We start from the raw sequence: 26,545 nt of genomic DNA, 5'->3' as shown, positions 1-26,545 counted from the left end.
ACAAAGCAAGAGGATATCAACAAATACAGGAACAAGTAAACCATTTAAATACCATCAACAAGTGTACTTTCCAGCGAAAGATACTACACAGATTTCAGAATTGGGTAAAATCTAGTAATGCAAATTGTAGTAAATGTCACAAATGCATTGAATTGTGGAGCCTCCTGTTCCCAATGGATCGTCACCTCATCTAGGTCAGGACCAATTATGTGAATAGCAATGTGTTATATGTGTAAATGCCATTTGCAGGTGTAAAATAAAAATATTTTAGAATGCATGGGCAAAGCAACATTTGTGCAATTTTTATATTTTTGTTTCAAAGTAAGCAATAAACATACAAAGATGGCAAAAATATAAAAAAAAATAAGTGAGTAGTCCCACAGCCCAGGCAAACCACTGCTCACACTGATCTGCACTCATTTCCAGGCAGCTGTGGATGTAATGGGTGAAAATGTGGTCGCTTAAAGTTCAAGAGAGCTAGCAGGCTGACCCACTGCCACAGGATATATGTGCTGAGAAACAATGTGAATGTCAGCTGAACAGACCCGTGGATGAAGAGGGCTGACCAGAAGTCTACGTATATATGTGTATATAAGCATCTTTTTATTATTCATTATTAAACATTAGGTTGACAACAACACTAAAGCTGTCTCAAGGCCAGACCTAAAATGAAGTGTTGCAGGAAATAATTCTCAAGTGGAAGATTGTGGAGAGGATAGCTTGGTTGAGAACAGGCTAACTGTGGCTACTTCAGACAGAAGAACTAGGGCTAGCTCTCTGCCACGGCACAGCATAGGAAGACATCCGGATCCAGGAAACGGTATGTAAGGGTTTTTCAATAAAGCTTTAAATATCTCATTTCTGTGGCTTGCTTATGCTGTAATGTGATCACCCAATTTAATGGTATTAAGAAAAATAAAGGTGGAGCTGGTGGCAGTGAAGTCCAATTCGATGAGTAATTTTGAGTACTTTCATCATAGTCGTAGTACTGCATGTACTTGCTCAATGACGCATGAATTTATTTTTAATCGCCACACACTCACTACATCTGTGTTTGAGCCTCCAGGTTAATGTATTCATAAAACCACAGGCCTTCCAAAGAATTGTCTGTTATATTACACCTTCTTGTTGTCAGGAGTTAATTTACTGCTCTGTGACATTCTCTGGTGCAACTTCTGACTGTCTGGTTGGTGTTTGAATCAACTAACTAGGATACCGTGCCATCAATACAATTCAATAGGACAACAAGGTCACCAGGGTGTAACTATTTTAGTTTTTTGTTTCAGTGGATCTTTTTTACAGTAGTACTGGCCCATAGGTGGCTTTTGCTGCTATTTGTGATCTGTATTCAGTAACATATTGGTATAGATTGGTCGGCAGACTGATTTAAAGTCTTTTAACTTATCCGTAACCAGTTGTGGTCTTCAGTTTACTTTTGTTCCAGCAGAAGCATTGCTGTTCTTCCTCACATTCGAACTCCTCTGTATGTGGATACCAGTAGGTTGAGATTCTCAGTGACTGAAGACTGCAAACAGATACTACTGAATCAGGCACTCTACTAAGAACTTGGGTCAAGTCTGATAGCAAGCGGTCTACAGCCAGGACAATTGAGAATTAAAGCTTCTTCTCTACAGGCAGTTACCCACAGACTGTAAAAGACTGGAGTAATAGGATTCCTTCAAATGGGTTTTGTTACTGTTCAGTTGCTGTATTCTGCTATCTCTAAACGTTCTTGGTTTTACTGGAGACGGCAAATGAAGAAACAATTTGTGGAATTGACCTTTTTTTGCACCAGACCACGTCTCAGGCAGACCGTCTGCTCCGCCCTTCTGGTAGCAGCAGTCCAGTTGAGAAGTTGACCAGCTCCTACATCCAATATGTAACTTCAGGAATGGGACTGTCAAGTTATCTAGCCCACATTCTGTTCCTGAACCAGCTCCCTGCTGCTCGGTTTCTAGCTCTTTTCTGGTAATCTGCTTCTCACCTTTGCCCTAGGCTCAAGATCAATGCACAAGCTCAAAAGGAATGGTACTGAATATGTCCAGAGTATTGTCAATTGTCAGTTCAAGCACTTCAATTCAGCAATTGTATGCTGCCTCACCCTTCTATCAATGAAAGAACATCTCATTGCATTTATTACAAACGAGGGTACCTATCAGTTCAGCAGACTACCATTTGGATTATGTGCCGCTGCAATTGTGTTTTAGCTTTTGATGTCCAACATACACTCTGGTCTGGAAAATACTATTGTTTTTTTCAGGATGACATACTTGTGTTTGGGGTAGTGAGGAGGAGCACAATCAAATTCTGTCTGAAGATATAACACGCATTGGTAGGGCTGGTCTTACTCTGCGAAAGGAGAAGTGTGCATTCTTGATGGAAGAAGTAGAGTACTTGGGGTACAAGGTTACAAGGGAAGGGGTGAAACCAAAAGTAAGCCTCGTCAGTGCCATTGTTAACTCTCACACACCACATAACAGAGACACCCTTAGATCATTTATGGGTCTAGTGGAATACTATTCTAAATTCGTAGAAGATTTTTCACATAAGACAGAACCTCTGAGGGAGCTACTCAGAAAAGGTCAGAAATTTGTTTGGGGGAAGCAGCAAGAAAGTGCGTTTAGGACACTGAAAAATGTAATTGCACATGCCGGCGTTCTGCCTCCTTATCAGAGTGGTGCAAAAACTCTTCTTACTGTTGATGCAAGTGCAGTTGGGAGTGGGTGCAGAACTGGCACAGATACATGGAAGGGAAGAAAAAACAGCTGCCTTCGCATCTCGCTCACTTACGGTAGCAGAACTGTTGCTCTGTTATAGAGTAGGAGGCATTAGCTGCTGCTTGTGCCACAAACTATTTTAGGGTGTTTTCGTGGGGCACTGCATTTACACTTCGCACTGATCACAAACCCCTTTTGAGGGTTTTGGGACCTGGGGTATCAAGAATTGTTCAGGTCTCCTGGCACGCTTGGAGGTCACGTTGCAAGAGTTTAATTGTGATGTATAATATGTGCCGGGTTGGAAAAAGTGTGGCAGATTGCCTATCGCGATTTCAGAGGAAGTTGTGGCAGGTGTTGAGGAAGATAATGAGAAACTAGGAAAGGCCATCCTCAAGAAGGATTGGGTAGAAGCTGTGAAACAAGATGACACACTTACATAGATGATGAAGCTAATCAGAGGGGAGGTGAGGAGAGAGAGTAATCTCATGGTTAGTGTGAGGCCTTTTCTTCAAGTGGTTGACGAGTTGCCTGTCATAGAGGAGTATATCATTATGAGAAATTAAAAATTTGTGCCACCATTTTCTCTTCGTACACTCTTAATAAACTTCGCTCACGAGGGACACATGGGACAAACTTTGACTATCAAAAGGTTGAGAGAGAGGTATTGGTGGCTGCTTATGGACGGTCAGGTCAAAGAAGGATTGCGCGGTGTGTGGCATGCAAGGAATCAGAGAAAAGTTTGAGAGTGGGGTTGGGCAGATTGATGGAGGAACAGCATGTGGCTGAAGTAAAGAATGTGTGGGGTAAATTGTGTCGATTTCATTGGACCCTTCAATTTCTTACCAGAACAAGAGAAATTTGCAGCTGTTTTGTGTGATGCAAAATCAAAATGGGTGGAAGTTGTATTCATGAAAGGGATTACCACATCTGATACCATTATGGTGTTAGGGGAGATTTTCAGAAGGGCGGGGATTTCTCCGGTACTACTGACGGATAATGGTACACAATTTACATCAATGCAGATGAAAAGATTTCCAGACGGTCTTGGTATTAAACACGTCTGTACCTCCCTATACAATCCACAAGGAAATCGATGCATGAACGGATTAACCGAATGGTGAAGGGTACTATGCAATTGGGGTACAGTTCAGCGTTGCAAATGCAGGATGATGTCAAAGACATGCTTTGGGCGTACAGTACGACTCCGAGTAGTGACACAGGAATATGCCCATTTGAGATGATGAGGGGGAGAACAGCTGGAATCAAATTGGTGCCTACATGGATGGCAACATTATAGGTGTGGAGGAAGGTCTGAGGATGGAGGATCTGGAAAAACACATGATTGAGGTGGGTGACTTGGTGAAGGTGAAGCCTGGTGATGGTAGTGGATTTCTGAGAAGATTCAGGGGGCGTTCACTGTAAAGACTGTGGGTGGTAATTGGGTCAAATTAGATAACGGACAGACATGGAACCTAAGGCGTGTTGCTCGCTACCAGAAGAAAGGTTGTGTTATTGAACATGAGCAAGTAAGACTTTGTGTGTGTGGCACTTGTTCGCCTTGGTTGCTGATGAAAGACAATGAATTTTTGAAATCACAACTAGGGGCTAATGGCCAGCAATTTGGAAATCAGGTGGAGGGTTGTGAAGAACCAATTGAAAGGAGGGGAGATGGTTCAAGTTCTATGCCTCAGGCTGAGAGGGAGATAGGAGCAAGAAGGTCTCCTGCCTACTTAAATGAATATGTTTGCGAATAATCTTACTTGTTTCTTGCAGGTCCTCTACACATGAGAGGATTCGTGAAATACTCCCAGCCGGTTTAGTTTAATGTTTTTCCCTTCGCTTGCCCTTGGCTGGTTATTTTCCTATGTTGTTTTATTCTTATTTGTTTGTTTTGCACAGTCACTGTAACTTCATTACGGTATTGCAACAGGTCTTTGCAATAGGTAAGGGAGGGGGATGTGTTGTAATGTATTTAATGAGCTTAGGCAGTCTCAGCTAGGCTGAGACTGCAGTTCATTATGAGGTCATTGCATTCCATCATGATGTAATGAAGTTGCCGGGGTTTTGACAGTTGGTGCTTGCTGTCGGGCCTGGCAGGATGGCTCTGTCTTTCAACCAGTGTAACATTAAATACTTTCTTATGGAATGAAGCCTCCTCACATATGAACTTTTAACCATTACACTTTCCTTTCTAAACGAGTCAGTCTATGGGTGATGTGTCATCAGGCTGCCACCAGTAACCACTCAAAGAGGTAATTCATGTTGGTGTAGTTCGTAGCCAGACTTTCCATCTCTTTAGTCTGCACATCAACATACTAGCTGCTACGTCAGGTAGGCTGACAAATGGAGGTGATTTAGCCATCATGTAACTCACGCCACATGGAGTTAACTGTTGCTCTCCATGCCTTCTGATGCTTTAGGCCAGAGACCCAGGCGTATAGCTTAGTCAATAATATTAGGGAATGCAAGTCTGAGGTTGCCCATCAAGTGACACAAAATATCCAACTAAAATGTACGAGGGGTGGTGGAGTTAGATCAATTAGTTTGGAGTTTGGAAAAATATGAGTCCTTGATTTGATTTGATTTGATTGGGATTTGTAGAGCGCGTAGCTACCCTAGGGCATCCCAGCGCTAGTGACCATAGATCCAGCAAGGGGGAGGAAGCAAGGGAGAGGTGGCTAAGGGAAGAGCCAGGTTTTAAGTTGTTTCCGAAATTTAAGGTGGTTGTGTTCTTGCCTCAGAAAAAGTGGGAGGGAGTTCCACAGTCTGGGGGCGTTGTACGAGAACATGCGACCGCCAGTTCTAGCCTTCCTACCTTCTTGGTAGGATTAATAAATACACAGTCATAAGCAAGCGAAAACAATTCACACACCCCTGACCAAAACACATCACAAAGACTAGCTGAATAATAAATAAATGCTAGGAAATACTATAAGCCTAGCACATGACACAATGCCACTTTTACAAAGTGGCTAAACACAATGCCACATTGACGTGGCATGCTAGTATGTAAGCAAATTAGGCTGATGTAAGCTTGGCTCACTGAATTGTGCATTTTTAAAGTGGCTTCTATAAAGCAGAGCCTAGTTTAAAAAATGGCCAAAGCAAATTCACAGCCCGATCAACTGAGCATGCTATGTATGGGATCCAGGTGTCTACTGAGGCCAACAAGTAAAAATAGGCCCTTATCTGCGACGCCTTAACCATGGCTATCTGGCATACAAGTTCACCTCTTGTGGCTCACAGCACACATGCAGCAAGGACACCATCAGATTAGAGGTGAAATACAAAAAGAAAAATACAAGACAGCAGGTCTTCTTTGGGAACTTACCACACTGCTTTTCCTGTGGCTCTGGACTGTGAAGTCAGGGCAGAAAAGCAAGTCAGCCGCAGCCAGCAGCAAGGACTCTGCGAGCGGTCGAGAATTGTCCTCATCTTCATCACTCTGTAAAGTGAAACCAGAAGATAAGAATATACAGAAACTAGGCAGTAGCAAAAACACCATCAGAAGAAATCATTTACACTGCACTCTTCCAGACCAATCCAGCACATAACTATTACCACATGCAGCCAACATCTCAACAAAAAATTGCCTCCTTGTCCTTATGCCAGGCCCTAAGCAGAACAGCCAGACACTGAGCAGAACAGCCAGCACCAACCTTCTCCACATTCTCCTAGAGCTTTGTAAGTAAACACACCTCCTCATTCCACCACTAATTCACCAGCACTCAAAATAACTAGAAGCTTTCAAAATATGTGACTTAAAACACAAAAAGCAGTGCTGATAAATAAAGTCAACACATACTGCTCCACGCCCTGCCCCTGGGACAGTTGACCAAAAGAAGCCTCTCCAATCAGGATCTTCAAAGATGTAGGGTAGGATGCGGGTGAGCAGCCGCGTGCAGTTCAGAACGATCTGCTGCTCCTTCTCCGAGTGGCAGCCACTCTCTGCCCCCTGCACCAGTTTCTCCACAGCCTGCGTGAGAGATGGAAGAGAAGGCGTGAGCAGGGGATTATTTCGTTGCATGTGCAACCGTCTCAGCATTCTACCCCCAAACAGCTCTGTTACAATACTTACTGTTACATTTCAGTGTATGCAAGTTAACAACAATGATGAGATTAAGGGTTGAACGATGAGGAGCAATGTACCGCAGAAGGAGTTTGCCTCCTACAAAAAAGATGATTCATACTATCGAGAACAGTTAGAGGAATTCTGGATTTTGATCCAGCAAAGTTGATCCAGCAAAGTCTAGACCCAAATACATACGGGGCCTTTTTAGCATATATAGAGGTTTAAAGCAGGAGATAAACTAGATTGCTGTGTAATGAAGTGTTTGCAGGGAAATATGATACATGAATAACCAGACTCATCGCTCTAGTCCAAATGTGTGAGGTAATATTGAAGCATATGACTGACCAAGAGCCATTATTTCTATCGAAAATCCTTACCTATTTCTAGAACAGTGGTTTGGTATTTGGAAATTGCTCATGATGTTACTATTCTTGAGAATTGTGCTAAAAGGAGAAGATTGCTATCTGGAACCCCTTGTCAGTGTGGTGTGGAGGTATACTGGATTAAGAGAATTGTACGCGATTTGATTAATGAGGGGGGCTTCAACTGCTGTTAGTTATTTTGATTCAGTTGGTCAAGTACTAATAAAAAATCGTTTATAAAAAGAAAAAAAGGTTCACTCTCCTGAATTAGTAGCAGTGGAATAAATGGACAGTAGTAGTAAAATATGGTGGAGGGGCAGTGGTTTGACAACAAAGGATCCTGCCAGCTATGGTTACGTCGTGTGTTCATCTAGGTTACAAAAACAACAGGGCACGATGTTATGTTAATGGGGATTTCTAAAGCGCACGCTCAACCCCGCAGGGATATCCTGGTGCATGACATAACAGATCAAAGAAAGCCAGAAACTTTGGTGAAAAGAGAAAACTATAAAGAGCTGGGATGAGAGGTTATTCTTCTCAGAAGATTTATGGCCTACAGGTCTGCACATGATAACTGACAGAGATAAAATCGTTGCAGTTAAATCAGTGGTGTTCTGGTTTTACTAAATCTAAATAAGTAGCATGACTGGGTTTGACTGGTTTACTGTTTGAGAGTAAATTCTTTATAAACACGCAGATGAAAGAGAACCCACAAGAGGTGCCTGGCTCTATGATGACTTTGCAGGCAGCGTACAGGAAGAAACTTGGGCCACTTCATGGTGTCTAGATGGCGATGGCTTACTACTCATACTGCTGTGGCAACCCAACATTATCCCAAGGCAAAGACAGAGACCAAAATCAAAGAAATGAGAAAATTGCATGTACTGCTTCCTGTGTGTGTAGACAAACTTTCTTTAAAACCGTGGGGTAAGGCCATTGGATAAGAACAAGACAAACCATCCAGAGAGCCACGGAGCACTGCTAATCGCTCAGCCTTCTCAGAAGATAAGTGCAGGAAAAAAGACCTGCCATTTATGCGGTATGGAGGAGTCCAGAATTTCCTGCACGTAAATACCATGTCACCCACAGGTAGTCAGTCAGCACAAACATATCATAAGAATTGTCTGGATACCCCTTGGGAACAGCCTCGTAGTCTAAGGCCTGTAGACTCCTTGTTGCATTCTATAGCATGTGGTGCGTGCTACGGCCGAAGTATAAGGACCAGTCTTCTTTAAGTCTATATTGAAGAGACTGTTAGGACGGAGGAAGAAAAAAATGGAACAAAATTCACAAAGAGAAAATGCAGAAACGTCTAAGATTGAGATAAAGGGGCAGGGAGTGTCTGTAGGTGGATTAAAAGTTGAATCTTCTGCAGCTTCTAAACAGAGTTTAGTGCACTCGCACTATTTATTTTACAAATTAAGGACTGGGGACCAGGCAAACCCTAATCGGTGAAACTACAGTAGCTATACGAGTGCATCTACACATGCTAATAAAGCAGCACTTCGATGCATTGCATTGCACTGTATTCAGTGATAAGTTGTGAGCTATGCTGTAGCAGAGTGTCGGTTCAAGTTGCATCCTGGTGTGTAGGAGAGAATAGTGTGATCCTTCGATTAAAGACTTGTCAATGGGGAGCAGAAAAGGGGGCATGACTTAAACCTCAATATAGCAAAAAGGACACAGAGGGTGAACATTACGTACCTTGTAGCAGAGTGTGGCCAGGTTAGAAGGGGATTCTTCCCTCACCGCCCGTATTTCGGCTGCTGGAACCAAGGCAAAGACATCCTGAACTGAGGTAGCCGTGTCTGCCCAGAACTGGTCCCAAAAGGCATCATCAGTGGCCTCCACCGGCTGCAAATAGACAGAACAAAACAACAAATGAGAGGTTCCCGCTACATCAGGAGAGTGAAAGTGGTAGCATAAGTGGATACCCTCATACCCCAACATAATATTCCAAACACCTATGCATGGATTTCAAGTAGAGAAAATCGATCATTATCAAGAGTAACAGAGAGAATGTTCGTTCGCTGTAGAAAAAGGTTTCAGCGTCAAACTTCTGTCTAGGAATACACATTATTTGCAAGCATACGCGCCCACCTTGGGGAAATTCCTCGCAAGATAAAACGCTACAAAGTGACATACATTGGATTTTAAAAAAGTTTGCATACAGAAGAAAGACTAATGCGTAGAAAGGTGCGTGTGACTCAGACTTCAGACTCTGGGCTCCAAGCAGGTGGGCTAGCTCAAGGCATCCATACAGATAGATGTAAAGAAAGCTTCGGACATCATTCGTCGAATGCTGAAACCTCTACACAGGCTTCCACTCACTGACCGGATCACCTTCAAGCTAAACACAGACTTTCACTCAGGCCCCTACATGTCAAGAGATCACAGGAAAAAAATAACCCGATGTATAATATTGAATTTAGGACTTTGGATTTTTAGATGTGAGCAAGGTAAGGGTGTGTCTGGAGGTGTGGGAGTCTCCTCAAGAGAACAGAATAAATTAAAAAGCAAACCTCTCCAACTCTTCTAAGAAAAACAGGTAATTAAACCAAATTAAGATGCATTAATTTTCTTTTTTCTTAGTATTTTTACCTCGGATATTGGAACACAGACCTTCAACATTTCACAACAGGATGTACAATTCCCTCATTTATTGTGATGTTTACCATACGCACCCAACATTCCGCTCCTGGGACTCCCCACTTCTGCCGGGATACTGATACAGCGACAACTCTCCAGGTGGGAGCGTGCTGAGATATCAACTGTTGGTGCACTATTCGGATACGGCACTCCACTCACCCATGCCGATTTTGTGCACGAGCAGGGGCTCCCCATCACACTATTTTTAGTGCATGTTAGTCTACTACCATCTATTGAGTGAGGTTGGGCTCCTGACGGGGCCGAACCATCAACACACAAACGGGTGCACTTGGTACACCGGATGGGCACTGGTAGGCACTTGACACGGTGGATGTACTGAGGTATACGGGGACACATACCCCCACCTCTAACTTCTTTATGGATTTAGTGGGACATGGGCAGGGTTCTGACCAACAAAGAATGGGCCTCCCTTCTCGCTTATCCAGTTCAAATGTATTCAATATATGATAACTCTAAGAGCGTACCTCACACCACATCGACTACACAAGATGTTTCTGGTCGTGGCAGCGTACTGCCTGAGATCTACTGAACAAGATGCTGACCTCTTGCACATGATATGGTCATGTCCTGCCCTCTCCACCTACTGGACACAGATAGCCGTCACACTGTGGGAGGTGGTTGGGGACACTCATGGACCACGGCAGAGGGCTGCCTGCTGGGCCTGTATTCACGTCACTCCTAAGATTTACAAAGTGCAGGCAAAATTTGGTGATCTGGCGCTCATTTTGGCGAAACGCCTTATAACTAGGCACTGGAAGTCAGCGCTTCCGCCTGCATTCCACCCTGGAGGGAGGAGATGGAGCAGTGGGGACTTGCTGAAAGCGGGGCGCTACGCAGACAGGAACGTTGCGGCCTGTGAAAGGTGCCCATTGCAATGTCCTGGGATCTGCTACTGGAGTCTTTCAAAGCGCTAGATGCAGACTAATTCCACCTGCACATAGATGACCCACAGGGAGACATGCCTGGGCTTTAAGGCGGTCCCAGGCCACATACAGAATTACGCTCCAGGTGAACTTCGGTACAAGAGCTGCGAGGAGGCAACAATACCAGAACACACCTGCCCATCTCTCGGACATTGCACACTAGAGTTTACACGCCATGCCAGCTACCATTGTTGCACAACGTAGTCCAGATAGGAATTCCCCCTCTTTTCTCTTCTGTTATTGTCTGATACTGGGAGCACACCGGTTGGTTGGTGAGGGGAGAGTTGTTTGTTGATATACCTCTGCAAAAGATACACACAGTCTATGATTACTGCACTGTTGCCTTACTCCCATCAGCAGCGCCGGACCAGATTTTTCTACCACGGTATTTCATACTGTCTTACGCTACATGTAAATGGATTTCCACTCTTGCATACCTTAAAACAATGTATCTGGTACTCCTAACTCTGGGATAGGATTGTACTTCGATGCCTCATTCTCTATGTGCCTTATATTTAGTTTCTGCTTTCTTCCCTTCAGAAAATCCCAAAAAAATGTGTTTATAAAAAAATAAATTATTGTGATGTTCTTTGTAAAATGAAAGCCCAAAGTAGTCTGATCTCATGTGTTCGCACAGCCTGCCATCCTTCAGAGGAAGCAAAATGACCCCCACTCGGTTAGATTTGCTAAAAGGCTGGGTCACAAGCAGATTAAGAAGAACGATTCAGCTCTAGAAGAGCAAGTACCTCTCAGTTGGAGTATATGTAGCGGGACTGGAGTTTGGGGTCATGCCGTCCATGGGATATTACAGACAGCCGAAAATACATTTTTGTGCAGGCTTTTAGCCATGCCCAAAAAGGACCCGGAGTCTGATCTCGCATTTGGAACTAAGTATGGGTTTTTTGGAGGATCAAATTGGAATGGGCCAGGGTTCGATTCCCGGCGCGGCAGGTTTCTGAACCAGGGTCAGCGGACTCGATAATTCTCTCGCCTCGGTGCCCACTCTGATCAGCGATCACACTCGGCAACTCTGGGCATTAGCTTGCCTCATCTTCACTAACGGCCCCACCAGACCGCCGGGGATGCCTGGTCTCACCCTGGAGATACCCAATAAGGGACCATCTCTCAGGGAAGCCAGGAAGGGTTTCGCAGCGGTCGAAGCGCCTTGGGACCCTCCGGGTAAGTAGTGCGCTATATAAATGCCTATACATTTACATACATTTACATTTACAGTACTCCTAAAGCTGTGTTTCCAAGGCAGGTTTTGGAGGATTGCTTAAATTTAGATAACATGACCACCATCCCATGGCTGGCATATGTTAAAAACACTTTTCATCGTCCAGGTTTGAGTTTCCTTTTTGATTCTCCTGAATGTGTTGCCCCCGAACTAAAGATATGGTAAAAAAATGTACTCCCACAAGGATGAGATTAGACATGGGCTTAGTTATTAATAATATGCAAATTCTTACCACCTCAGGCATGGAACCATACGTAACCTGATCAGCAATCCGGAGCACAGATTTTATCTCAACAGGTTCAGGTTAAATACGGCCCATTTCTTGGTTGCCTTTCCTTTAGTATGCAATTGGTTTGCCTTTGTTCCGTGCTGCCCATGTGAGACTGTCTCACCCCAATCCACCATGCATTTTATACTTATTTACACTTTGTACCGTACCTTAAGAGTCCGCTTTTTTACGTCCTGTTCTCTTCACACGCACTTTACATCCTACAAAGAAGGGCTGGGATAAATGCAAAGTTTAGCTTCGCCTGAAATTTGATTCACTGTATTCAGCTATATTGTTGCTGCTATGAAGATATGAAACATTATGCATCTTAATTATAAAATGGGAAGATTTTCATCAGATGTTTAAAATTGATTGTCATTTGTAATGTTTTATTTTATCCTTGCTGTGGTTCTTGAATGTAATTTATATTCCGTGCTTTTATGGTCACATTCATTTGACCGAATAAAGATACTTTGACCACCAATGGGTTACAAACAGCAACACTAGATATTTACAGCGTTACGATGTCACAGTTAGAGGCAGAAAGTGCTGTTTAAAGGTAAAGTGCAGGCTGCGCCATTACCCCCTCATGGGTCCTCCCCGTCCCAGTCCTAACAACGTGAGGCAGTCCTGCCTCCACCCAGCCAATCACAACGCCAGTATTCAAAAGTTACATAAGCCCCTCCCACCTACCACCATGCCTGTTTTTTTTCTGCTCCGACGGCTGTCGGAACGCTGGTGCTCCCGGTTCCTGTTTCTGTTTCTGTCTTTCTTCAGGACGGTACCGTGAGTGTTTCATTTGCAGTTTTATGCTTTTGCGTTATTTAGTGTGTGAATTTCACAGGAGTATTTCATTTGCAGTTTTTTACTTCTGCATTGTTTCCTGTGGGTTTTTCTCTCTGCGCGGCTGCTCCGGTCCCCCGGTCAGCTGCGCTCCTGTTCTGGGGTCAGGGACTCTCCCCGTTCATGTGCTGGGCTGGGGCGGGGAGTTTCCGTGGTGTCCTGGCCCCGGGTCGTTCCGGCGCTGTGGTTCTAGTGCAGCGTCCGGCCCCCACGGTCATGGTCTTTTGACCTGGGGCTGTGGGTGGAGACTACAGGGCTGCCCATTGTAATTTTCACCGGTCTCACGTTGTGTGATTTGGTGATTGGGGGCAGTGTTGCTTGGAGGTTGCTGGGCACTTCCTTTGTTGTGTGGTGAGTTTCTGTTTGGTTCGATTGCTCGGGTTCACTCACCATGTGTGAAGGGTCGTCTTCACCTGTGCCTGCCTGGGCTGTTTCCATGCAGCATTGTTTCCAGGTTCTGCCGGTGGATGACATTTTTGCAGATTCTGGGGCTGCGCTGAATACTGTGAAAGGCTACTGGTGTTCACGAGATCTTCCTGCCTATGCTGTCCGATTACCTGGGTTGATATAGTTTCAATCTGTGCTTTTCCACAGTTGTTGGTATTGGCTGCCCAGTATGCGCTGCCAGGGCCTACTTTGCGTTGTCCTGTGGATAGGTCTTTCTTGGGGTGATGCTGGGTTGTGGCCCTAGATCCCTGGATGCTGTGGGGTTTTCCGCACAGTTTGTTTACTCTGTGGTGGTTGACCTTTTCCTTCCATGTTGTCCTGTTGGATATCCTGTCTGATGCATGGCTTGCGGCAGATACGCAGGGTTTTCCTCGTTTTCTGGGATGGTGGTTTCGCCTGGCGGACTTTGTCTCTCACTTTCCTGCATTTCCATGTGTTGCTTTTTCTTTTGGGGTGCGTGCTGGCTCTTGTTCGGCCTGTGCTTCACTGTTCCTTCTCATGGGTTGTGTGGAGTTTGGCTGTTTGCGGGCCTTCCTTCCTGTCTTGGTTTGATGGGTTGAGTCTTCTCCTCGGCTGACCTGGTCCTGGCTTCTTGGTCCACTGTCTGTTTTTCTGTGGCTCCTTGGCTTTTTGGCTCCCTCTACTGACAGTCTGTGTGGTGGTGCTCTGTCTTCCTCTCGGCCCTTTCGTGGTCGGGGGTGGGGGAGGCTGTGTTCCGTTTGGTTCCCGGCCTCTGTTGCGCCTACGGCTGCCCCTGGGTGTTGGTCGTCCAGGGTTTTGGGTATTGTTGTGCCCTGGGAGGGGGGTCTCTGTGACCTGGTGGTTGCGGTTGCGTCTCTTTTTCTTTGGGTCTGTGTCCCACTCCTGGTGTTCATCTGGCAGTGGGTTCCCTGTCTCCGTTGCTGTTTTTGTTACGGTTTTGGGGGCTCGGATCCGTTGTTCCTGGCTTGTTGGTCTGGTCTGCTTTCCGACTGGTGGGTCCTGTCGGTCTTCGCTCTTGGTTTCCGGATTCCTTTCCGGGCTGTCCCCCTTTTTGGGCTGTTTTCACGGTTGCTCCATTGTCCTTTGACCCGTGTTGCATTTACCTTCTTCTTTGGGCGTCGGTCTCTTTTTGTCTCTGGGCGCTGTTGTGCTGGTTCCGGTGGCGGAGCGGGCCAAGGTTCCTCTTCCTCTTTGTTCTTGGTCCTGGCGCCCGTTGGTTCCTTTCTGCACGGTTCTGTGTCCCGGGGCTTTATACCACTTGGTGCCGCTGGTCGGTTGTTCCCCTTGCGGTCTGTCATTCCCCTCTTCCTGGTGGGTGTTTTTTATTTTTTATTTTTTTGGGGCTTCCCTGGATTTGGGTGTTGTCTGTTTTTCACGTTCCATCCGTCTGGCTGGTCCGCGGTTCCTGCGGTTTGCTGTGGATGGGTTCCTTTCTCTGTTTCGGGTGTTGCATTTCGGCCTCTCTCCTGTTCCCCGGGTTTTTTCCGCGGAGCTGGCTCCTGCTGTGCAGGTTTTTTGCTGGTTGGCAGTTCCGCTCTGTTTGCACCTGTTGTTCTTTGTACTGCAGGGTTAGGTCTGGTCCATGCCTGGGTGGGTGACCACCTGGGGGGTGCTGTTGGCTTTTCCCTATGTGGCTTTTGTCCAGTTTCTGCTTCCACCCTCCTTGTGACTGTTCTGGCGATGGTGGCGTTGTTGCCTTGCTCCGGTTACTGGGGTTCGTTGTGGTTCTGGCCATTTTCCTTCTGGTTCCTGTTCGGGACTTCGGTTTCTCGGGGCCTGTTCGTCACTTTGCAGGGGGTTGTTTTCACCTTCCGGCTCGGTTCTCTTCCCTGTTGGCTCTTTTGTGGGTCCTGCTGGGTCACCCTTCTGCCCTTTGGGGTTGGTTGCGGTTCCAGGAGGTGGTGGCTGCCTCCACGGCTGTGGTTCCTTGGGTTTGCCTGTTCCTCCTGTCCTTGGTGTTTCTTCTGATTGGCTCTTTGGGTCCTTTTCCATGCAGGTTACATGGCTCTGGTTCCTCTCTCCCCTGTTCTGGTTCCTACTTTGGCCTGGTGGCTTTGCTCTCCCGACCTGGTGTTTGGGGTGCGTTTTCAGCTCCCTTCTCTCCTCTTGTTGTCCTTGGACGCCTGTCCTTGGGGTTGGGCGCCACGTTGGGGTCCTTGGTGGCGGCCGAGTTTTTGATTCGTGCTGGCCTTCCCGTGGCTATTTGCTGCTTGGGCCTTCTTGGGGGGACCAGTTGCATGTCTCTGTTCCTGCTGGCTTCCATATGTTGTTCCCACGACACTATGGCTCATTGGTGTGTCTTGTGCCTCTGGTGGTTCGGGCTCCCGCAGCTCTCTCTGGGCCGTGTCTCCTCTGTGGGCTTTGAGTTTGTGTTCAGGACTGTCTGCGTTTTCGTTTGTAGACGCTGCTTGGGCCGTTTCCTCCTGTCCTCTGTTTTGTGCCCTCTGTGCTTCCTTCAGCGGCGCATTTTCTGTTTTTGGTTCAATTTGGTGTGGAATTGCATGGCCCCTGCACATTTCCTTGGCCTTCGGGCTTTCTGTATGCCTTCCCTCCTATTTCTCCTCCTGCATAGTCTGGGGATGTAAGGGGGTGTGTGTAGGTGTCTGTATCGTTAACCTCTCTGTCTTTCATTTCTGCTCCTGCTGCTGCTGGCGGGGGTCGGGTTTGGCCGGACTTCATTGACTCCGGCTCCGCTTTTTGGTCCACAGCTGGTTTTTGCCCTGATGTCACTTGCTTCTGACGGCCTGGCTCTTGTGCGGCTGTGGTTGGCGTCTTTGGGCTGTTCCTCTGTGGTGGCTCGTGGCATCCCGTTGTCGCGTCGGCGTTCGGCCCTTGGGTGCTGTGGTCGTCTTTGGGGTTCTTTTTTCTCTTTGTGTTCTTCCCATTGGGTCGTTCCTGTGCTGGGGGATCCTACCTCTGTGTTGGATTTTCTCAGGACTATTTTTTTACAGGGCCTTGCCCCTTCCGCTTTGTCTTCTCAGTAGGCGGCAGTTCGTGCTTGTCGGGGTCCTGGAGCCTCCTTGGTGGTTTTGCCCCTTTGGAGAGTCGGTTTCTTCTAGGCTTTCGGCTTCGTTGGCCGGTCTCTCCTGTACTCGTGCCTTCTTGGGTTTTTGCCTGCTGTTTTGGGGGGGTCTGCTGTTGCCCCCTTTTGAGCTCTTGCTGGTGGCTGTCTTGTTCTGGTTGTCAGCTACTGTGCCTATTTTGCTGGCCATCACCTCTGCTTGTCGGTTGGGTGCTTTGGGTGCTCTGCTCGTTTCTTTTCCCTGTTGGGTGTTCCTGTCGGATTGGGTTGGTTTGTGGCTTGTTCCGGTCTTTCTGCCTGGGGGTTCTTCCCGTTTCCTTTGGCAGCTGGAGGTGTTTTTCCTGTTTTGCCTGCTGGGGGGGTCCCTTGTTCCCCCTTCCTTGGTGGTTCGCTGGACTCTCCAGTTTTTCCCACCTTTGTTCCCTGGTGTTTTTCCATTTTCTCCTGCCCTGTTTGTCTCCTGTGGAGGTGTGGCTTGGGGAATATGGTTTTCCGGTTCTGGGGTTGGTCAGTGGGTGCGTTTGGCGGTCTGCCTGCCTTTTCGGTCCTTTGGGTCTGCCTCCTCCGTCTCTGGTGCTGGGTCGTTAGACACGTTCTGTGCCTGCTTCCTGGGCTGGGACGGCAGGAGTTTTCTATCCGGGAATTTGTTGGGCGGCCACCCGCTGTCCCGTCTCGTATTTGTGCTACCTTCTTGGCTTGTTGTTTTGCATGCCTCTGCTGGCTGTTTTTCTGTTGACGTCTTGGACGTTGCTGTTCATTGATCTTTACTGATTTGTACTCTGCATGGATCCCTGGTGTCCTGCGTTTTTTGTTGGTTCTCTGCTTGTGAGTTCCTCACGTTGTTAGGACTGGGACGGGGAGGACCCATGAGGGGGTAATGTCTTATTACTTACCGGTAATCTTCATTACCCCGATTAGGGTCCTCCCCGTCCCAGTCCTGTACCCTCCCGCCCTCCCACTGTGTTTGTGTCGGAGTCTTGTTGATAACAGGCATGGTGGTAGGTGGGAGGGGCTTATGTAACTTTTGAATACTGGCGTTGTGATTGGCTGGGTGGAGGCAGGACTGCCTCACGTTGTTAGGACTGGGACGGGGAGGACCCTAATCGGGGTAATGAAGATTACCGGTAAGTAATAAGACATTTCTGGCACTATTGTCCTTCGCCTCCAAGAGCTACCCTGTGTTTTCATGTTTCCACTTCGGCAGAAGTCTTTGTGGCACCAAAGGTAGCAACCTCACGTTTCTATTTTTGGGCAACTAAGTAATATTATTGAATATTATGGGCAGCCATTGCTGTCGCATCATTGCGAGCATTAGAACAAAAGAGGAAGGGGTCAGCTGACGTCGAATGTTTACTTTCAGGTAAGATTGGCATCTGCGAGATGGAGGTTGGATACTGCGCACCGGAAGAAAACTTGGACCCACTGCTTTCCTTAGTGTCCTTCTGAGCCTGCCTTGAGGGAATCCACATAATTTTGCAAGAAGGCAAGAATGCAGATCCCGGAAATGGTTGCCTGGGAAAATACACGTAGGGCGAGGCTCGTGTATTATGTCCTGTAAAAATCATGTTCTCTTGTTCCTCTTTGAAAATAGAAACTGTGCTCAGCCTGGTTGGCTGGATTTTCAACCAGATGCAATGCACACTTTCTGCTAGTGGCATCTGCCCAGCTTCTAGAAGACAATCTGAGACTGCCATTCTGCTCAGTAAACATCTATTGGACCAGAATGGTCCCTGTGCTGTTAATACAGCGAGTGTGTCCTTCTTCTTCACTGATTATGTGCATATTTCTACTGCTTTTGCTCTTCTTTCACATCTATTATATTCCCTTTCTTTCTACTCCTTCTCTCATTTTTCGGCTGTATGTTACATATGAATTTTCATGTACTTTTGTTCCTATTGATTTTATGCTATTTGTAAATTCAGGGTTGTCTCCTGGAATGTAAAAGGTTTTATTAGTCCTTTAAAAAGGCAGAGAGTCCTTTCCCACTTAGTTTCCTATAACCCTGATATAGTCCTTTTTCAAGAAACTCACTTTACCGAACTTGAATCCCTTAAATTAAAAAGAGGTTAGGTTGGTACAGTTTTATTTTCACCCTCCAATAACAAAAAGAATGGAGTTGCCATTTTATGCCATAAGAAATTAAAATGTAAAGTTTTATCACAAGAAAATTATGATGTTGGTCGATGGATACTGACTAAACTGTTAATTAATTCTATACCTTTAACTATTTTTAATATTTATGGCCCACCCAACCCGATTGTTCTTTTTGGCCTTTAATTACGAACAAATGTATTCAACATAAAGATGAATTATTTATTTGGGGTGGAGATTGTAACCAGATTGTTGACCCATTCCTTGATCGTAAATCCATAGTTCGCTTCATACCTCACAAACAATTTCTTGACACTATTTTGCAATCGCGGGCTATTGACTCTTGGCGACTAGCCCATCCTGACATTTTGGACTACTCCTTCTTTTCTCCTCCTCACACATCTTTTTCTCGGTTGGACTATATTTTTCTCTCTCAACCTCTCTCTCAAAACGTATTATCTTCTTCTATTGAACTCATAGTTATTTCGGACCATGCCCCAATTGTAACAGATCTTGACCTGCTTCCGCGGCGTCCCAAGCCATCTCGTTGGCACTTCAATAGCATACTTCTCACTGATCCTAACTTCTCTTCCTCCTTTTGTTCCTTTACTAAAAATTTCTTTCTATTTAATTCTGACCCTAGTACTCCTCCAAACATCCTCTGGGAGTCCTTTAAAGCCACTGCGCTAGGGTTCAATATTGACTTTGTTTCTAGGAAAAAGAAGCAACATCTTCAGAAACGACAAACCTCTCTAGCACATATAAAATCTTTGGAGCATAAATTTTACACTTCTTCAGACAAACATATGTCACCAGATCTTCTGCAAGCAAAATTAGAATGTAATAAATTTACTACTGATAATGAGTCGTCAGTGCTCCTTCGTAGTAGTGAACGTTATTATGGTGGTCGTAATAAGTCAGGAAAACTCTTGGCTAATTATATTAAATCTGGTAAAGAACGTACTCTTATAGAATCTATTTATTCTTCTGATAATACTCTCCTACATAAGGACAAGGAAATACTTGACCAATTTCAATTATTTTATCGACAGCTCTATGCCACAGAATCTGCTCCTACTCCTTCCCTTATTCAAAACTATTTTGAAAAACTTCCTAAGTCTCCTAATTCTCATCTCAATTTTCCGGACCTTGAACTTGATCTTTCATTACATGAACTTTCCGTAGCTTTGTCATCCCTTACTAAAGGTAAAACTCCCGGCCCTGATGATTTCCCTGTTGAGTTTTATTTACATTTCTATGATCTTTTATTGTCCAAACTTTTAACGCTTTTTCAGTCATTCTATTCTTCCGGTAAGGCAGAAGGTACTTTTCAGGATGCCACTATTTGTCTTATCCCGTAAGATGGTCGTGACCCAAAATTTTGTAAAAACTTACCGTCAAATTTCTTTAGGTAATGTAGACTATAAATTATTTGCCAAATTACTTGTGTTACATTTAGATCCTTTTATGCCACATCTCATTGGTATGGAGCAATGTGGCTTTGTTATAGGCAGACTCACCTCTGGTAATTCTCGCCTTTTTCTTAACGTTTTGAATAACGCCCCTTCTCTTTCAATTCCTTTAGGCGCTATCTCTGTTGACGCAGAAAAGGATTTTGACAGGATTGATTGGTCTTTTCTGGTTGCTTCATTTCGTTGGCATGGCTTTGGCCCTAAATTCATATCACTTATATCCTTGTTATACTCTTCACCCAAGGCCTCCGTGCTTGTAAACGGTCAACTTTCCTCTTCTTTTTCTCTTCAGAACGGTGTTCGTCAAGGCTGTCCCCTATGACCACTTCTTTTTGTCCTAGCTCTTGAACCATTTTTGTCTTCCATTCATAACAATAAATCCATTTCTGGTGTTCCCTACGGGGACAATCAATTGAAAAACTCTGCTTTGCAGATAATATCCTTTTGTTTATTTCCGACCCAGAAGTATCTGTCCCCCGTTTATTTTCTGAATTAGACTCATTCTCTCTAGTTTCAGGAGAAACTAGAGAGACTATAAGATTAATTCAGGTAAAACTGAAATTCTTCCCCTCACTAAAACCTGTCTTCTTCATCTTTTCTCCTCGACTGGCTTCGCCTGGAATAGTTCAAAAATTTAATACCTCGGCATTTGGTTCTCTAATTCCATTTCATCTTCAATTAAACTAAATATGACTGCAGTTTTGTCCCGAATTGACCAATTGTTCTCCGTCTGGTACCCGTTATTTCTTTCCTGGTGGGGTTGATTAGACTCAATTAAAATGATGATAGCCCCTATTCTAATTTATATCTTTTCCATGTTACCTGTGCGTATTCCTGCCCTCTATTTGAAACGTATAGAGTCATCTCTTTCAAAATTTCTTTGCAAAAATAAAAAATCTAGAATTTCTCTTGTTGCCCTTCGTAAGTCTAAATCTAATGGTGGAGTAAAATTTCCAGATTTCCGTTTCTATCATAAATCCTTTTCTTTACGCCAGGCCTCCCGATGGCTCTCGACAAAGCCTTCCCCTTTTCCTCCTCTTTGGCTCCTTATTGAAAAAACATTATTATTACCCTTCTCTTTCGATGAAGTGATACGCTTCTCTACCAAATCTCCTTCTACTTCATCTCCCTTGTTCAAACATACTTCTTCTCTTTTAAAACATTTACTTCTGCCGAATACCATCACGCACAACTCCTTTTGGAATACCCCCATTTGGTATAATTCACTTATTCCTTTACACAATATAAACAAATTTGGGAGTTCTTGGAGATTAAAGGGTATCACATGGGTTACCCCCTTGCTCCTTTCCCCAATTTCAACTTTTATTTCATTGTCCCCGATCTTTTTTGCAGAAATGTTCTTCTCTCATGGCAATAATCCTTGACCGTTATTATTCTCTTCCTTCTTCAACTTCATTTGTGTCCCCTTCTCCTCTTCTTAAAATCCTCGCTACTCTCCCTAAAGCATCTCTTATTTATAAATTGTTCTCCTCTCCTAACTCAGATCGTGCTAAAACTAAATTGGAGCTTTCTTGGGAGGCGGGTTTTGGGTGTACTTGGTCTGTTGCTCTTTTGGATAAACTTTGGTCCAGATCTTTCTCGTTCTGCTTCTCTCACTCAATCTCTATTTTATCTATATCACCGTCTTTATCTTTCTCGTCTTTCTTTGTCTCATTTCATGCCCTCTTCTGATTCCAAATGCTGGACTTGTGGTACTTTAAATGCTGAGCTTCATCTGTTCTTTCTCTGTCCTTTTGTTTCTGCTTTTTGGGAAAAAGTTTGGTTATATCTTTCTCGCATTTTTACATTTTCTGTTCCATATTCAATCACTACTCTTTTTCTGGGTAGCCTTTCAGATTCTTTAGAACTCCCTCCACCCTCACACAGTCTTTTTGATCTCATGCTTGCCCTCACATTCCAGCACATCTCTTCCAATTGGAAGTCCCTTACAAACATCTCCATACAAGGTTGGTGGAAAACTTTATGTCATTTTCACAGGCTTGATGTTGCCTTTGCCTCCTCTTGCAAACAAACACGTAATACTGATCTTTACTGGCTACCTCTAACTTCATACCTGAATCGATTAGCTCTGAAGCAATCTAATCATATCAATTCAGAAAACTTGTTATGTTATGTTATGTTATGTTATGTTATGTTAATTGGGCTCTTCTATAGCGCAACGGCTACTCCAGTCGGAGTGTCCCGGCGCTTTGGCGAAGAAGTCCTTTAATGGAAAGGAACATAACTGCAAAAAAGGAACAGCAAAATTAACTAGTAAAAAGCCAGGTTTTTAATGCCTTTCTAAAAGACAACAGACTGGGGGCCTGTCTAAGAACAATGGGAAGTTCATTCCAAGCGCGCGGAGCCAGGTAGTGGAAGGAACGCCCTCCTTGTCTGGTTCGCTTGATGGATGGAACGACCATTTTAGACAAGGAGGCAGATCGCAGAGCTCTGCTCGGCTTGTAAAAAGCAAGGCGCTTTCTAATATACCTAGGGCCTGAGTCATGAAGAGCCTTATAGGTTAGCGTCAGGCTTTTGAAGAGAACCCTCTTGGCTATAGGGAGCCAGTGCAGTTCCTTCAACAAGTTAGAGGCACTAGTTCGTCTGGGGAGTCCATAAATAGCCCTAGCGGCTGAATTTTGGACTACCTGCAGTCTCCTTATCAAATATTTTGGGAGTCCCAGATAGAGGGCATTTGCATAGTCCAAACGCGACCCGACAAGTGCTTGGACTATGACCCTTCGATGGTTCACCGAAATCAAGGGGAGAAATTTCCTGAGCATCTGCAGGATTCCAAAGCATTTCCCCGAAAGACACGCAATTTGAGGCCCAAAGGTTAACTCATTGTCAACAATGATACCTAGGTTTTTAGCCTTGGTACTAGCATTGGCAGGAGGAAACAGATCTTGTGGCCACCAACTTTTCCAGTTTGGTTCAGAGACACATCCGAAGAATAGCAGCTCCGATTTATCGGAGTTGCATTTCAAACCGTGTCTTTTGAACCAATCAAAGACTGCCTCTAAGCAGCCTCTGATACGGATCCCATCGAACACCTCGTTCTTGTTATAAGTAAACAAGAGCTGGGTGTCGTCAGCGTAAGACACGATCTGAGCGCCAAACGACTCCGCAACCTCTGCAAGGGGGGCCATAAAGATGTTAAAAAGCAGGGGGCTAAGAATAGACCCCTGAGGGACCCCCACTTCCAGGGCTGCCATAGCTGCGGAGTGAGGTGGCGCCCAGATCGTTTGTCGATGGCTGGCTAGAAATGATTTAAGCCAGTTCCACACCGTCCCCCTGAGGCCACAATTCCAGAGTCGAGTTAGGAGGGTATCATGGGGAACGGTGTCGAACGCCGCCGACAGGTCTAACATGACCAACATGGCCTTTCCTCCAGTGTCTAAAACCTCTCTAATGGAGGTGGTGACTTCAAGTAACGCGGTCTCTGAGCTGTAATTCGCACGAAACCCAGATTGAGTAGTGTGCAACAAGTTGTTATTCTCGATAAAGTCAGAGATAGATCTGTGCACGTGTCTTTCCGCCACCTTCGCCAGAGCGGGGAGGAGAGAGATAGGCCTATAGTTGGCATGTATGATGGGATCCAGAGTTGGTTTTTTTATTAATGGAAGGATGAGAGCGCTCTTCCGGGCCTGAGGGACTATGCCAGAAGACAATGAGGAGTTGAGAATGGAATTGATGGGGCCATTTAGCAAAGGGGCTATTTTGTTGAGGCAAGAGACCGGGCAGGGATCTAAAGGAGAGCCCGATTTCAAGCCTGTCAGATGGTCTAATGAGGCAACAAGGCTTAGCTGTGGAAATTCCCAGAGGGTGGGTTGTAAGGAGGAGGGGGCATCAAGATCAGCCGCCTGAGGCTGTTTGGAATAAGTTTCCAAACAGTTTTTAAATAACTTTAAACCTCCTTGAAGGATTTCAACTCTCTCCTCTCCTTCTTGTTATTTGGTTACCTTTTTTAGGTTTCTCATGTTAAATTATTTTTTCTATGCTGTACATTTTGTGTTGATCCTTGTACCATTTGATTATATGCCGTAATGATCTTTAGTATTAATATTTTGCAATGCTACCCTTCTTTGCCCCTCCCCCCTTCCTCCTTTTCCTCTTCTTCTCCTTCTTTGTCCTTTCCTTTATCTTTAAAATTCACATAAAATGCTTTGTTTTGTTTCCCAATCATTGATATTAGCACGTTTATTGTTCTATGCTATGTTTAAACATTTTTTTTGTTTCTGCTGATATCTCTGTTTGTTTATATCTTTCTTCAATAAAGCTTTTCAAACATTAAAAAATACAGCGAGTGTGGTCAGCCGCCTGCTCACATCCACCTGGCTAGTTATATCTAAAGGCTCTTCTTGAGCTTTCCTGGCCTGCCTTACTGCTACTGCTGTTCTTGCCTAAGTGGAAGGCCATTTCCAGCACGAGGTAACCAGAGGTGTCAGCCGAATGTAAATGTAAATGTAAATGTATAGGCATTTATATAGCGCACTACTTACCCGGAGGGTCCCAAGGCGCTTCGACCGCTGCGAAACCCTTCCTGGCTTCCCTGAGAGATGGTCCCTTAATGGGTATCTCCAGGGTGAGACCAGGCATCCCCGGCGGTCTGGTGGGGCCGTTAGTGAAGATGAGGCAAGCTAATGCCCAGAGTTGCCGAGTGTGATCGCTGATCAGAGTGGGCACCGAGGCGAGAGAATTATCGAGTCCGCTGACCCTGGTCCAGAAACCTGCCGCGCCGGGAATCGAACCCTGGTCCCGGGCTGTCCTCTGCTCTCGGGTCTGCCGCCTCTAACCAGTGAGCCACACTACTTCACTGCCGAACACCTACAAGCGCACTATACCCTGCCCAGAGACCGGAGGCGAACCAAGAAGCAACCTGGACTCCTACAGATGTACATGAACATCCACTGGAGCGCTTAAACCAATCATCACGCAAAGAGCAAGGGCTGCTAACAGATCAACTACGAGTGCAGTCAAAAGTGAGAGGTGAATGCCTGGAAGAAAACTGCTTTACGTACTATCTGAACCGGCTGCCTACCCCTGCATTTGTTTTAATTCAACACCCGGCTGGTTAGCCATCCAGCCGAGACCAAGTGTGAGGCACCCCGACTTCCAACACCCCACCCCTGTTAAGAGACCTCTGTGCTTAAATGCATATACCCCTTTTTGATACCACAAAACTAAATCAGGATATTGTCTTGCCTACTGGTTTGTATGAACACACACACACAAGCTCCAATACACTATCCACTTCCTATGCTTGATGTTGTTGAAGAGCTGCCATTGTGCCTGCATTGTTATTTCCAAGCTGCTGTGGTCATCAGGAACCTCTATGGTCACATCACAAACACTCAATAGTCCTGATTTGCAACAAAGTGACCTTTCTTGACAGGCAGTTTGTGTTCTCCTTTGTGCTTTGTGTTAAGATAACTGTGCGTTTCAGCCACGGTTTTTCAAAATTTGCATTTGCAAAGATTAGTTATCATTTCCGCATAGCATTGCATTGCTCCTGCGTCTTTCCATTACTGGTGTGTCCCGAGCTATGAGAATAGTATAACTTAGCAAACACATTAGGGCCTAGCAAACATTATATAGGTGTGCAGCCGGGGCCCAGGTCTGATGTTGTTTCAACCCTCCATTCAATAAGTATTGTGTTATGTACTGTACTTTCTGTAAATCATACTTTTGGTACCTATTGTTAATAATGTAAACATCTCCATGTATGCTTGAGATTTAATAAATTATTCTGCAGAAAACTGACTGGATATTGGCATCTTCATTGAAACTGTGCTAATTGTGTTTACTTGAAATAGACTCGCCCTGAGGGCGAGGAAGGTTTGCCGTGCCAACTTTCTGCTCTGATCTAGTATTTGATCTGGTTGCATCACCATTTTTAGGTCGAGCCTGGGCAGCGCATGCACTGCTCTGTGAGCCATGCTCTACCGGAGTATGGAATGGAAGCCTCGCCCACTCTCTGCACATTTTGTCATTGGCTTGTGTCGTTGTCCTTCATAAATGCTGGCTTCTGCTTCAGTGATAGGCTTGGTCCCTCCTCAGTACCGCCTTGTCTGCATTTGTAACCTCCCATGATGACTGGCCCTTTTACTTCGGTTGTTACATGGTATGTCTTATTTAGTCTGTAAGCACTATTTTCTTTATTGGTTTCTCCTACTGCAAGCACCACATTATTTCCTGCAACGGCCCCCCTTTGCTTGCACCTTCTCATCTAAATGTTGTTGCAGCACGGCACACTATAACTATAGCGGCCTCGCGCTTTTATTTTTCTTGCAACTGAATCCTTATAATCTGTATTATTTTTGTCTTCTTTTACAAGCAAGGCATACTTTAACTTTAGTGGTTGCACCCTTTCCGTTCTGGTTTAATTTTGACAGCGCGGCAGCTTGCTCCTCATTGCCGTCGCGCTTTTCTGTGGCTC

The 26,545-nt window shown here is 45.1% G+C and overlaps 1 protein-coding gene across 1 annotated transcript in view; it reads right to left on the bottom strand.

Moving 5' to 3' along the window:
- The window catches only part of HID1 (HID1 domain containing), a 220,717-nt gene that overhangs the window by 150,484 nt on the left and 43,688 nt on the right, over positions 1 to 26,545 (bottom strand). Inside the window, exons 2-4 of the mRNA XM_086930796.1 lie at positions 8,856 to 9,005; positions 6,523 to 6,693; positions 6,049 to 6,162 (exon numbers count right to left, since the gene is read on the bottom strand). Of these exons, the coding sequence (XP_086786922.1) occupies positions 6,049 to 6,162; positions 6,523 to 6,693; positions 8,856 to 9,005 (435 nt within the window). The remainder of the gene's footprint in view (positions 1 to 6,048; positions 6,163 to 6,522; positions 6,694 to 8,855; positions 9,006 to 26,545) is intronic.

This window comes from Lissotriton vulgaris, chromosome 7 (assembly GCF_964263255.1).
Source record: "Lissotriton vulgaris chromosome 7, aLisVul1.2, whole genome shotgun sequence".
Taxonomy (NCBI): Eukaryota; Metazoa; Chordata; class Amphibia; order Caudata; family Salamandridae; genus Lissotriton; species Lissotriton vulgaris.
This window is presented reverse-complemented; position numbering and strand designations above follow the sequence as displayed.